Source organism: Alexandromys fortis, unplaced genomic scaffold (genome assembly GCF_014885135.2).
Source record: "Alexandromys fortis isolate MF-2015 unplaced genomic scaffold, M_Fortis_MF-2015_v1.1 scaffold_55, whole genome shotgun sequence".
NCBI lineage: Eukaryota > Metazoa > Chordata > Mammalia > Rodentia > Cricetidae > Alexandromys > Alexandromys fortis.
Window position 1 is genome coordinate 360,222 of NW_026067936.1, and position 14,911 is coordinate 375,132.

At 38.6% G+C, this 14,911-nt stretch overlaps 1 protein-coding gene across 2 annotated transcripts in view; it reads left to right on the top strand.

The window, feature by feature from the left end:
- Positions 1-14,911, top strand: part of Kat6a (lysine acetyltransferase 6A) — an 83,204-nt gene that overhangs the window by 42,468 nt on the left and 25,825 nt on the right. Inside the window, exons 4-8 of one of the 2 annotated variants that reach the window (XM_050146683.1) lie at positions 3,543-3,658; positions 4,169-4,250; positions 6,854-6,989; positions 8,440-8,756; positions 10,868-10,986. In XM_050146683.1, the coding sequence (XP_050002640.1) occupies positions 4,175-4,250; positions 6,854-6,989; positions 8,440-8,756; positions 10,868-10,986 (648 nt within the window). In that variant the 5' untranslated portion in view covers positions 3,543-3,658; positions 4,169-4,174. Of the gene's footprint in view, positions 1-3,542; positions 3,659-4,168; positions 4,251-6,853; positions 6,990-8,439; positions 8,757-10,154; positions 10,440-10,867; positions 10,987-14,911 lie in introns of those variants that run through there. The other variant, XM_050146684.1, reaches the window with a different exon arrangement.

Below are 14,911 nucleotides of genomic sequence, written 5' to 3' on the forward strand. Positions count from 1 at the left end.
TTTTTTTTTTCAATAAAAAATTATATTTAAAAAATAATAATAATAGCAGTTGTTTATTGCTACAGAAATAAACTAAACTAAGACTTTGCAGCTTATCAATGATAGACATTTTAATTTTATACTGTTTCTGTGCCTTGGGAATTTGGAAGTGGCTTATCTAGGCACTGTGACTTGATATCTTATGAGGATATACTTAGGATTTTAATTGGTGCTTCAGACACCTAAAGCTTCTATGATGGCTCATTTACCTGGCTCGCAAATTAAGGCTGTTGCCTGGTGAAAAGAATCCTCAGTTTTTTTGCCGTGTGGACCTGTAGATGATGCTGTGTGAATATCCACAACATGGCAGCTGGCTTTCTCTGAGCACATCCACAAAAAACAAGGAAGAATCTTGAGTATCTTCTGTAACGGCCGTGTAGAAGCCATGCTGTCATTTCAGCAATATTGTATTATACAGATCAACCCTACTTCATTGTGAGAACACATCTACTTAGGGGGAAAGGCAGTTTGGAGACTGGCTATAACAGTGATTAAGGAAGAAAGCATGAGCATAGTCACATCTGTAAATTGATATTTTCTAAAATATTTTAAAACATGTTATTTTTCTGTAGGCACAGGGGCTGCACTTTAATCTCTTGCTGTTTTAGCCAACAAATATGGTTCTGCAGTTACTGGCTTGCTTCTCTGCCAGTGGCCCGACTACTCAGGCCTTGGCCTGGTGGGAATTCTGTTCCTGCAGGCACCAGCCATGTTGCTGCCACCAAGTAGAGTTTTTATTAAATCTCTGTCGTTCTGTTTATCAGTAAGATTCAGGAGACAAAGGCTGGAGTGAAAACCTGCTAGCTCAGAGAGGTTGAGTAGCAACTAGTTGGCCTTCTCTCTTGGCCACCATCTATGAAAGAGAGTGTACTCCAGTCCTGCAGAACCCATGCTACTCTCAGTCCCTCCCTGGTACTTCTTATGCATCTCTTTGTCGTCTTACAGATACCCCATGATTCTCTATGATTATTTTCTGTCAACTAGTTGATAACTCCGCCTCCTGACCCAGTGTTGATTTTATTTAATTAATGCAGACACAAACCCGGGGGTCGCAGTGTGATCAAATATCCCACAACAATACATAACCCTTAATAAAAAGATCAAGAATACTTTGGGGAAAATAATTACATTATGTATGGGAAAGATTCAAAGCTATATGAGTTAAAAAAATACTTTTCTAAGCATGAACTCTAAAGAGTCTGTGAACAAGCACCTTACATAAACAAAAGCAATTGCTGCACATATAAAAAGAACTTTACCTATAGAATGACAAGAATGCATGCCAAATGTAAGTTTTAGAGTTTAAAACAGTATGTATTGGAAGCTCAGTGCATACTCGAGTGAAGTGCAATGAAGTGTTCATACTTGGTTACTGGCACTGGACATTACAGCATGACTTGGAAATGTTTACCCGTACATTTAAACCAGTACAACTGAAAATGTCATTGCATTTACCAGTCTTCCTTCTGGGAGGTTCCCCCACCCTCATAGTGTTAATTTAAAGTGAGAAACCTGTAGCCATGATGTCTTGGGTTAAGGTTTCTATTGCTGGGATCAAGCACCATGTAGAAAGAACTTGTGAGGGAAAGGGGGCCTACATCACAGTCCATCATTGCAACAAGTCAGGGCAGAAACGCAAGTAGAGGCCTTGGGGAACAGTGCTTACTGGCTGGCTCAGCCTGCCTTTTTAAAGCACCTAGAGACCACCTGCCCAGGGTGATGCTCTTACCACATTAATTATTAATCAAGATAGCACCCCACATACTTGCCCTGCAGACAAGTCTTATTGAAGCATTTTTTCACTTTGGAATCTCTCTTCCAAGATATGTATAGGTTTGTGTCCAGTTGAAAAATCAACCAGTAAGTATTTAACAATAGGGAAATGGTCATGGGGGTGATCACTTATCAAATAAGTATTGTAAAATGTGTTTAAAGAATAAAAACATGAAGTTTACTAGAATTAAATAATGAAAAGCAAAACAAACTACACATTCTGCGTTCTATAGCTGTGACTTTTAGCTAGTTTTAGAAGGAAAGTAGAACATGAAGATGGCTATTATTAGAGATCATGTATGTAGGCCACTCTTCCTCTCTTGCTTTTCTTCAGTGTCCATGTTTTGATGACAAGCTTACTACCTCATCGATTCTTTAGAAATGGGGAAAAGAGAAAAGATTACTGTTAAAGCACTGGAACTAAAGCATTGATCTAATTATTTCTTTGTCAATAAAAACTCAGGAGTCAGATATTGGGGTAAAACCCTGATTGATTGGAGAAGCAGTGGAGAAGTGACCAGTGACATACTCTTTTTCTCTATCCTTCCTTAATCCCAAAGGGCCTAGAATCTAAGCTCCACCCTACTACTTCCTGTGTCTATATGGCCTGGGTCCTCCAAAACCTCTATGGCTAATTTCAATCAGCTAGTAGCTAGTCCAGCCCTCTGATTCGAGATAAAGCCTCGAGAGTGTCAGAGTGCAACCAAAATATCCCACAACATGAACAAATGTAGCTGAGTCTGAAAACTGGAGAATCAACGTGATACTGGTTCGTGGGAGTAGACTCCATCCCTTCCTTTCCACTGCTGCTCCCTCCAGCTGCTGTTGTCGCTCATCCTAAGAGAAATGCTACTTTTCTTTTAGTTGTGTAATTGTTTAAGGTTTGGTCTTTTTATCCTATATTTTTAAATTATGAAGCTAAACTGTTCCCATTAAACAATGAGATCGTAGCCAGTGAAATGGCTCAGTGGGTAGGGAATTTATCACCAAGCAGACAGCCTGAGTTTGATGCAGGAGAGAACCGACTCCTGTAAACTGCCCTTTGACTTTTGTTCATGCCTGTGTGTACTCACATATGTACTCACACACAGTGAGTAAATAAATAATAATAATACCAACAATAATTGTACTTGGAATGGCAAGATGGCTTAGCAAGTAAAGTCACTCTCTCTGAAAGCTGGTAACACATCAGAACCCATGTAAAGGTGGAAGGAAGGAACTAACTCCAAAAGTGCCCTCCAACTTCTATATTCCAACTCTGACACACATGTATCCACCCTCAAATAATTTAAAACACTTTTAAAATGAGACATAAAAATGGGTATAAATGTGAGCCAAAATCGTTCTTTAAAATATTTACAGCTCTATTTGCTAGAGTATTACCAAAATGTGTTTAAATAGTTTTTTGTGTGTTTTTTCAGAGGTGGCCTGGGCATATTTGTATTTATATAATTACTAGCATGTGTACAAACATACTACTTTGATGCAGGCTCAGTACAAGTTTGGATATGATTTTTATGCTTACAATGTGGGCAGATGTGCTAAATCCTGTTTGGTTTTAGAAAAACTGACTTGGAGTGCCAAGTCTTGATGACACATTGTATGGCAAGCTTCCAGGAATATCTTTCGTTATCTGATATAGTTAAGATAATTGCCATTTTTGTACCATTTATATAGTATAATTAAAAATAACTTGATTTTTCATCACTAAAGTTTTTTTCTTTTGATAGGTCATCCATCCTGTTTAAAGTTTTCCACAGAACTGACAGTGAGAGTGAAGGCCTTAAGGTGGCAGTGCATCGAGTGTAAGACGTGCAGCTCCTGTCGTGATCAAGGCAAAAATGCAGTGAGTGTCTTGTCTCTGCTCTGGCTCTGCCATTCAGTAGCCCTTTCCAGGTAGAGATCATTTGTTTGGAATACTGTCGACGTGAATGTAGGTTGCTCCGAGGTGATTTATAAAGCAGCTTGACCATGTATTTGCAGAGATATAAACTGTTTTCAAGAAAACTCCCAATTCTTTTGAGCACTATAGAGGTATTGATTTATGAATTATTTATTGTGTTTTTTCCTAAATACAAGTCATCCTTTTGATTTTTATTAAGACGGATTGGGGTTAGCTCTTATCTGTCTATGAATGTACTAAAAAATATTGAGCCTGTAGTTCTTCACCAAGATTGAATGAAGCGAAACTTTTTGCTAACTCAGACTGTTTCCTGAGTTAATACTAATTAAGGAAAGTTTTAATATGGTAATATTTGAAGCTTCCCAGGCTTAACAAGTCCTGAAATTTTTCTGTCTCCTAAGGTTAAGCAAAACTATCTTTTCCTTTTTCTTTTCTTTCCTTTTTTTTTTAAAGGATAACATGCTCTTTTGTGACTCATGTGACCGAGGTTTTCACATGGAGTGTTGTGATCCGCCACTCACACGGATGCCAAAAGGTGAGAATCCTTTCTGAAAAATCATATAACGTCCCTGAGAAAAAGGGTATTAGTGAAAGCACATTTTATCTGCTGTTAAGATGAAGAAAATAACTGATTTTTATTTTGAGATTGTACAGACAGCTGACATCTTAAAGGCAGAATATACTTTCTGTTAAACTTATTAACATTTTTAAAATTTATTTCCACTTATTTTCAACATTGCAGTGTCTATGCAGGATGAAATGGTTTATGTTTAAGTACTTGCTTGTTTTTAGCTAGAAGCTAAAGTACTTAGCCCGTGTGGTATCTTGAGATCTCTCCTTTAAAGGAGAAAATGAAATTGTATTAGAATGTATTGGCTGTAACTCTGCTCAGTGCTTTTCAGGGCCCTAGACTTAGATATGATTTATTCAAACCAAATAAGTACCCAAATCATAAGGTATGGCTTAATGCTATTAGATTATTTTGACACTTGTTCCTTAAGAGATACTGACTGGGATATAACTGCTCTTTGGTTAGATTTCCATAAAGAACCATTTGATCTTATGTTTACAATTTTAAAAGAGAATGTTGCTTTGTCTAGTGGCATAGAACTATAATCCCAACTTTCCTGGGCATCCTGAGAGACAGGAATCATAAATTCAAGGTTTGCCTGAACAAAGTGAATTCAAGGCCAGTCTAGGTAACTTTTTGTGACCCCATTTTCTGTTTTAGAAAGAAGAAAGGTCCAGAGAAGTAACTCAGTAGGTTGCAGTGACAGAGACTATTTCAGTTTAGTTGGCACCCCTGTTTTCCCTACTACATGCCCATAGATTCTTATTTGAACTCTTGATTTTGATTTATAATTTCCTACGTTTGACACTTGTAATGTCTGCTTAGAGGTGAAAAGGGACTCAATCACAGTTTACAGCCACTGATAGTTCTTCCTTCAGCTACCCTTGTGCCATCCTATTGTCACTGTTTGAAACACCCTAAGTATTTTACACACACACACACACACACACACACACACACACACACCCCCGCTAAGACAGGGTTTCTCTGTATAGTCCTGGAACTCACACCCGCTAAGACAGGGTTTCTCTGTATAGTCCTGGAACTCAACTCTGTAGACCAGGCTGACCTCTAACTCAGAGGTCTGCCTGCCTCTGCCTCTTGAGTGCTGGGATCAAAGCTGTGTGCCACCACTGCCTGGCATGAATAACTCTCTTTACCTCTCCTTTGCATCTGTTTGAAGTTGAGATATGAGGCCACCTGAGACTCTTTCAAGATAAGGAGATTTTCTTAGGAATTCTTTCCTGTGCATTTAGCTTCTACAAAGGGAGTTTTATAGCAGCTTATGGCAGGAAAGATTTTATTTTGAATTTATTTAGACTTAGAGAAAGCTAGAAAAATAGTAGAGCGTAGTTATCTTCTTATTAGCTCACCTAATGTTATCATTTTAAAAAAATCATAAGACTCAAAATCCAGAAAGTCAAGATGTGATAACTAGAGATCTCATTTGAATTCTCTAGATCCATGTAGGATCTCCCACTTAGTGTCATACCTCTTCGATTGTCTTCAGCCTGTGATAATTATTCAAACTCTGTCTTTCCTGACCTTAACTTACTTGGAGAGTACTAGTCCGTTATTTCAGCACATTTATGATTAGATCAAGTTTATAAGTTTGACAATAAGATGATGTGCTGCTCTTCCTAGTGTATCACAACATGTAGGTAGTAGTGATATATACTTTATTTCTGATCACTTAGTTAAAGTCGTAAAGAAACCCGCCAGGTTTTCCCTTTTGCCTATTACCTAGCAACTCAATCTTTCTTGCCTATGTAGTTGTTAATGTGGTATCTGCATAATGGTGACTGTCTAGTCCACATGCTTTCTAAACTGACTAATCGAAATTCTGACTTAAGTAACTGTTACCACCTTCTGAACATTCATTTATTAAATTGCCTAAATCATTAACAACACATGAGCTTTTTATTCTATGGATTTTTTTTCATTGTTTTAATTATTTGGCCATTGGAAACACCTTCAAGTTGACTGCCAAGTCCTTTTGAGGTTCCCCTCTGACTATTTTCTGGCATTATAATATAATCTTGCAAACTGTTGGGTTTTCCCCTTCCTTGTCCTGTAATCAATCATTTGTCTAAGAAACTGGCTCTTTATTGTAGGATTGTAATTAGGTGCTAATATCTGGGTCCTACTTACAAAGCAGAATTTCATTCTTTTCTTTCCCTTGGTTTTTTTTTGTTTGTTTTGACACAGTGTCTCTGTTAGGTATCTAGCTATTCTAAAACTCAGTAAGCAGACTAGGGTGGCCTCGAGCTCACAGAGATCTACCTGCCTCTGCTGGAATTAAAGGCATGTGCAACCGCACCCAGCTAGAGCAGAAAATTTTGACTGAGAATCAGGGACCCTGTCCATTTGCAAGCTTTGAGGGTGTGTATGAATTTCTTTCAGCTGTTTATAGATGCTGATATGTTTATGTTTTCCTGTCTTTTTTCTTTCCTTGAAGCATTTCATTAGATTTTCACATTAGTCCTTAACCTTATGGAGTTGGAATAGCTGAAATCTTTCAGTATATTTGTAGCTACATTTTTGTATAGAATTTTATTCTTTTACAGGCATGTGGATATGTCAAATATGTCGACCTAGGAAAAAAGGGCGAAAACTTCTACAAAAGAAGGCGGCGCAGATAAAACGGCGCTATGCTAATCCAATAGGACGTCCAAAAAACAGGTTAAAGAAACAAAACACGGTGTAAGTTGTACTCTTATGGCAAGGTGAGGGGAGAAAAGGATAGGGCCTTCTCCATAGTATAGGAGTCACTTGCTTTCTCTGTAAAAAAGAGTCCTGTTGTTATAACTGGTACTTTTATATACATGCTCACTTTTACTGGCTCTTAATAAAGTGCCAGGCAGGACTACCTAAGTGCATTTTTTCAGTCATTCAGTTTTTCCAGCGACCTAGTTAAATGTAGGTGCCATCGTTAACTTTATTTTTCAGAAGTGAAAGCTAAGGCAAATAGATATTAATTTACATAAAGTTACACATTAAGTGTTGAACTGGGGTTAAAACCTAAGTCTGGCACCAGACTGATGCTTAACTTTCCCTATGCTGCTCCTTGTGTAAAAGTAGCAGAGAAAAGCCTGCAGTCATGTGACTCTTCCTGATGCAGCTTCAGTTGTTTATCTGTAGACACCAGCAGGTCACTGGGTCAGATCTTAACTGAGATGACAACCAAGTCCCATTTGTGTTCTCCTGAGATAAAGGAATATGTTTTCATCTGTTACCAAAAAATCAAAAATTGTAGCCTGGGAAACAAGGGTATTTCTGGAAGTGTTAATACAAGTTTCAGTAGCTTTCTCTGTTTTAGAAAAACCTTTATAGTAATTCACCTTTGGTCATATAAAAAATGTTTTCAAATCTGTAAACCTTTTTAGTCTCAAATTTATGTACCTTTTCTACACTTAGTACTATCTTGAAGGTGATATAACAGAAATGAATGAACATTAGCAGCCTGACATATTATAGAATCAGTATTCTAGTCGATGGTTTTCATCTTAAATCAGGCTCTAATTTGCCTTTAAACATGGTATTTTGATTTCTGATCTCTAGAAAGTAAGCATGTCTTTGTTTTTAGAGGTGAAATTATAACTCTTTGGCACAGTGATCACCGTGTTAGAGGATGTTATAACCGAGAAAGGTAGTTGTTCACTGATGTAACTCATTTGCCAGAGGAAGTCAGTGAGGTTAGAGATGTGGTTTGTCCTAGATATATGACAGTAACAAAACTGGGCAGACATGTATTCTAACTCCTACTCTAGGGTTCTTCCCACTATAGCTAGACTTCCTGGAAATGGATGATTCTAAGACAATATTACTGATTATAGTTTATGAATTTTCTTCTCTTCCTCCTTCCCTCCTTCCCTCCCCTCCTCTCTTCCTCCCTCCCCTCCTCTCTTCCTCCCTCCCCTTTCATTCCTTTCTTTTTGACAGGTTCTCAGTGTCCTGGAGTCTGCTATATAGACCAGGCTTGCCTAAAGTCACTACAGAGATCTGTGTGCCTCTGCCTCCTTAGTGCTAGTTTAATATAAATATATACTTAAAAATAAATCGATACGTTATAGTTTATATTTTATATTAGATACAAAGCTTATAATGATTTCTTTTTAATAGTTACATTTTTTTTTCCTGTTTGATTCTTTAGATCAAAAGGTCCCTTTAGCAAAGTGCGAACTGGTCCTGGAAGGGGTCGGAAACGTAAAATCCCTCTCTCCAGTCAATCAGCGTCGTCATCAGAAGAAGGATATTTAGAGCGAATAGATGGCTTGGACTTCTGCAGAGATAGCAATGCCCCCTTGAAGTTCAACAAGAAAACCAAAGGGCTCATTGATGGCCTTACCAAATTCTTCACCCCTTCTCCTGATGGGCGGAAAGCCCGTGGGGAGGTGGTAGACTACTCTGAGCAGTACAGAATCAGGAAAAAGGGCAACAGAAAATCAAGCACTTCAGATTGGCCCACAGGTAAAAGTTTGAACCAAGCTTAGAAACAAAAATATTCTGAAAATGTATTATTTGCGTTAACGCTAGTCATATAGAATAGTTTACATTTCGTTGTAAAACTTATGGACAAGCCCGGTTGCCTGGATCTGTAATTGTAGCACTGGAGAGTCTGAGGCAAGAGGACCACATATTCAAGAACAGCCTGGGATACATAGTGAGACTCTGTGTCAACACAAAAATCGGGTATATATGAATGTATTAAAGGTACATACTTACATAATGCTGTGGCAGGAATTAGAGCCAGGGGTGAAGTTCATAGTGTAACACTTGAAGCACCATGGCTTTTGCTTTGTTACTGGGAGGAAATTAGAAAAGACATTTGTAGTTAAACTGCTGCTTGTTTAACTATAGAAGAAAGACCAAAATATATGCAGGATGATATATATGATTTTCTACTTTAAATCTTGGGGGAAATACATGGGTAAGTTTTCATGTGTTAAGCGGGAAGGGAAGAAGGTTCCTGTGTAGCTCCAGCCTGACTTCCAGCTTCAAGTCAGAGGAATGTGATTAGCTCTCCTGATTCTGAAAGCTGTAAGTAAATACCCTCTGTAGTGAGACTTGAGTTTAGAGAAAGTAGCCATGCCATCTCCTTTCAAAGAGTTGAAAAAGCTTTGAGAAAATTTGAAAAATAAAAATCAGCTGGATCATGAGGATCAAAGTCCTAGGGTCTTATTGCAGAAGAGGATGCTTTTTGTTTGTTATTGTTTTGTTTGTTTATTTATTTTTAAGTTTTAAGGGCTCACCTACTCTAGGAGAATTTCTTAATTTTTGTTTCCTCAAATGTTCCATGAACAAATAGTTGTATTTCTGCTTCTTCTTTCCTGCGTATGTGAAGAGAAAAGGTCCAGGAGAGAAGGCCTTCATCTGTCTCTGGTCCTTCCTTTTCTGGCTTAGTGACTTTTCACCAGAGTGACATAAGTTACTGTTTACATTCAGGATGCACCATGTTAGTTATAGATGATATTTAGTTTGAGCATGTTTGTCTGAGATGCATAACCCGTTTAGGTTATATTTCAAAACAAAACAAAACAAAACAACAACAACAAAAAGACTCCTAAAATTTGTGCTGGAAATGGATTTTTAGAAGAATCTCCTGGAAACTTAGAAATTGAAGCTGTTCTAGCAAGTGTATAAAAATATATAGAGAAACAATAAGCTTTAATTTTTCTGCATTTGCTTTAATGGACTCTATGATTTTATTTATGCATTGTAAATATTAAGGAACAATTTGTGCATCATTTTATACAGTGTCACAGAATGTAATACTAGGTCTATGCCTGCATCCATCTGTGTTGTGCACTAGGGGGCATTAAAACTACATGGTTACATTAGATTGTACTGTCTTTTCAGTTTGAGAATGCTTTCATCCTTGAGTTTTTGTCTTTTTTCTTCTTGTACTAAATGAATAACAGAGCCAGTATATACAGTCAATTTGAAAAGAACTGTCACTGATTGGTCTTTTCAGCCATACTCACAGAGGAGGTCACCAGCAGTGTCATCTTCAAATGCAAAGGATAATGATCTGCATAATCCCCATACTCCCTTCACTAATTATTTTGCCCAGTTGAGGAAGAGCCATCATTTAGTGGATGATTATCATAATTTTTCATACTTACCCAGAGGATTATCATCTGTGGTCCTCAGGTTTGTGGAGTTTGTGCTTTAACAGGGCACCCAGAATGTGAAGGGAGTTAGTGTTTCCTGGTATCAGTCAAGGTAGCTCTTTTAAGACTGGTGATTATTGACACATTAAATTCCTGCTAAACATGTCAATAGTTACCCTGTTTCGAAATGAAATTTCTATTCTTATACCCTTTTCTTGTTCTGTCTATTGAAATTAATCTTTTAATGAATTTAAATTTGGTTATGTCATATTTTTTGGAAGATTTAAGACAATTTGGGATTTTCATCAGAAGGACAGATTATTAATACTTGAGTAATGTTTCTCTGAGTTAGTTTAATGCTGTCCTTTTCTTGGGTAGTACATAAGTAATATTAAGTTCTTCAGATTGACAGTTCATGCTGTACTGAAGACAGTGCAAATAACATGTGAGTCCTTTCTTTCTGTGTAGACAATCAGGATGGCTGGGATAGCAAACAAGAAAATGAGGAGCGGCTTTTTGGGAGCCAGGAAATCATGACGGAGAGAGATATGGAATTATTTCGTGACATCCAGGAACAAGCGCTGCAGGTAAAGTTGTCCATTGAGACTGAGCAGTCAGGGACATGCAGAGCAAGGAAGTAGGACTGATGGTGGGTGGGGAAAACTAAAGGAGTGGCTTACTGAGACAGGAGGTGGTTATTTATGCAGGTGTGTAGCCTTCCTCATTACAGAATTCCTTCCAAACTGCAACTACTTATATTTTACCAAAACTTACCTTGCTTTGATTACCAATATTAAGGGAGCATATTATGCATATTTTCTTAAGTAGAATTGGTTATTTTTACTATAGTAAATACTATTTACTATAGTATTTATTATACTAAAATTGGTTATTTTACTATTTTTCCTACATGTAATTCTGTGTCTCAAATTCATGTTCCCTGAAACTGGAGTTACAGACAGTTGTGAGCCCCTTGTGGTGCTGGGAATCAAATCCAAGTCCCCTGCAAAAGCCATTGCTCTTAACTGCTGAGCTAACTCTCTAGCCCTTGGAGGAAAGGTTTATTTGGACTCGCTTCAGAGATTTTAATTCATGGTCTTTTGGTTTGTACTGGTAGCTATGTGAGTAAAACTCTTGAGGTTAAGAGATAGTAGTGCATCATGGTAAAAGCAGGTGACATGTAGGTCAAGAAGAGAGAGAGAATGGGGAAACAGGGTCCTAGTAACCCTGTAAAGATTTGTCCATTGACTCAATTTCCTTCTGTTAAGCCTCATGTACTGAGGATTCTTTGATCTTCCAGTAGTGTTTAAATTGGCAGCCATGTCTTTTAACTGTGACTTTGGGGAAACATTTGAGATCTAAACCATAGCAGTCATACTGTGTGCACATTTGATTAGACAAACAGGTAGCAAGCATTCTTGCCTGTGCTCCACATTAGATCCATTAGTAGAGTCAGAATTGTGTCCAGGATATGACTGCTGCTGATTGCTTCACAACCACCAGATTTGGCTTGGGTATTACCATAGCCCCCAGACTGACCCTCTGGCCTCCACTTTTCCTTTGTCTCCTGGCTTCAGTCTCTGGTCTGCTCTTTACATAGAGTAATTAGTTTGTGACTTAAGTTGGATTGTGCCACTTTTCTGCTCAGACAACCTCCAGTGCCTTTTAACCCTACTTAGAACTTAAAAAAACCCAAACCTGTATCCTTATCTTGTATGTTTAGGTGGTCTTGTGGATGCTGCGTCTGACTGCCTGCCCTCCATGCTTCCTTGTTTTACCCAATCCCAGGCACTGTCTTTCCCTCAGATGACATCAAATATGGTCTTCCCATAGTACTTGATATTCCTTGTCCGCATTGCTCTTTCTGATATCCACATGTTACCAGAGAGGCCATTTCCAGCTGAAACTCGGGGTAGCACTGTGAGCACACCACTTGTGTCATGGACTCCCTGTTTTCTGCTTGTTTTTCCTACAGAGTTCTTATCATCTCTTGAATTGATTTCATTTGATACAATGTAGCCCTGGCTGTCCCAGAGCTTACTGTGTAGACCAGGCTGGTCTTGAGTTCAAAGCCTGTCTCAGCCTTCTAAGTGCTGGGATAAAAAAGACTTGTGCTGCCACACCCAGCTTGAATTGATTTCTAGGATTTAAGTGCCTTGAGAGAGCAGACACATTGTCTTTTTTTACTACTGTAAACTGATTGATTAGACTGAAGTCAAGGCTTTGTTTAACGGATGAACATTTGTATGTAAGTTTCTGTGGGGAGAGACATGGGGATGAGAATAGGAGTAATGGACATATGAGGGAAAAATGATCAGAGAAGAGTCCAAAGGGGCTGCTGAGCCTCCCAGGACATTACTACCATAGTGATATGGCACGTAGTGTGTGTGCTTTTCCTGAGGTAGGGTAATAGGCAGGCTTTTACAAAATAACAGGCCAGTAGAGTGTGTGTGCACACGTGGAAAGGGATTTAGTAGATTATCTTACACAGTAGGGGTAGGATAGTCCAACAGTGGTCAAGTGCAGGCTGGAAGCTGTTTAGTCCTTGAACATGGATGCTTCAGCAGTTTGTCCGGTATTAAAAGTTTAGAAGATTCCTAATTGCCTCGTATTCAGTCCAAATTGGAAAGCTAAAGAGCCTGGAGTCTGCTGTCGGGGGAGGACTGTAGCAGCCATCGTCTAGATGAGCCTCATATTTAGGAAGAAGCAAAGGCAGGCAGACAGACAGTATTGCTTTATTTCTCTAGCTTTTTTATATTTAGACCACCTATTGGGAAGTCCTGCCCAATATGAATGTGAGGGGGTCTCCCTCCTTCAGTTAAACTCTGGAAATGCCCAGTGGGCACACCCAGAGGTATATGTTTTCTAGGTGATTACAAATTTTGCTAACTTGCTGATTAAGATTCGCCATCACACCCAGCACTTTTCTGTTTTATTTTATGCAGTGCACACTAGGCAAAAGTGAAAATGAACTCTGAAGACTGGCAGGGACTCCAAGAAAGGGATACCCTGCAGCAATTCATTAAGCTTGTTTCTTGCATTGAGAACATAACCAACTAGATATTGTATGTTTAAATCATTAGCAATTGAAGTAGGAATGTATAGAAATTCTGATGTAATGATCTTTCTCCATGAGATTGATTCATTTAGAATATGTGTCTGGCTTTGTACTAAACAGGTATATAACAGATTCAGGAACTTTCGGTTTGTGTTGTGAACTTTCATTTGTGACACAAATGGCAAATAGTCATAAACACAAAATACGAAGTGATAGTAGGAAGAAAGGAAGAATGCTATGAGAGATTTTATTTTAATAGGGCGCTTCCTGATCTAGAGTGCTGGTGGCTGTGTTCAGAAGATATATAGAAAAGGAAGATGTTTTGAAAGTAGTGATCTAAAGATTAAAAAGAAAGTCAGCAAGGCAGGCAGAAAACTGTAAGAAGAGTGCTACAAGGGGATTTCCCGGGTAATGTCAGGGTCAGAAAAATAGTTGAGTTCAGTCCGTTATGACTAGGGAATGAATAAAGATCATACAGATGAAACTGGAGAAACAGGCCAGAAGCTAGGATTGGGGTTCTTAATCTTTATTGTTTTGGGAAGCCCTCAGATGAGATAGCAAGATCATGTTTGCATTAGAACTGTTTTTCCTTAGGCTGGATGTGTACCTCAGTGGTTAAGAGTGCTTGCCTAGAATGCACAAAGTCCCAGGGTTTGGTCCCTTCATCACATAAAATGCTACATACCTATGATCCCAGAACTTAGGAGGTGGAAGCAAAAGGATCAGAAATTTTTATGATCTTGTAGTAATTCAGTAATTGATCAGGAACAGTGCAAGTGAATGAATGAATACATGTATAGATGCTTCCTCTTCATGTAGAGCCTTGTTGACTTTAAACCTGAGTGAGTGGAAAATCCTTCCTCTACAGGCTACACAGGGGAATAGAGGGTGGTGGAGTACATAAGTGCATGAGCGCATGTGCCAGAGCATTGCACAGCGCCAGAGGTGAAGGTGTCTGTAGGCAGAAGGATTGTGGCTCTTAGCTGTGGTAATGTGTAAACAGTTATACTGGAACTGGATCTCCACATTTTCATCGGGTATCCGACTAGAGGAGCACCGGGCGACCGACGGGAGGAGTCTCCCATGGCAGGCTGCATCACAGCAGGTGCATGGGTTAGCCTTTATACTTCCTGTTTAATTCAGACCTCAGTAAGGTAGATTTGGGTTTTGGTTATTCTGTTTTCCTGTACTACTTCTGTTGTTGTGAACTGCAAAGGTAGATGAAAAGATCCTACTTTAGAAATTAGAGTACTTAGAACTAGAATGCAGTTTAAATAACAGCCTTTTAAAATCCATTTATTAAATTGTGTTTTAATCTTTTTGGTTTGTTTCTGTATTGTTGTACGGTTGGAGGAACCCTGGTACTCACTGGTGATACAGTGCATTTTATCCAGCTAGTTGAAGATAATCATCTTTGTTTGAATGTGTCTCAGGAAGAGCTTGGTCTCACTTGG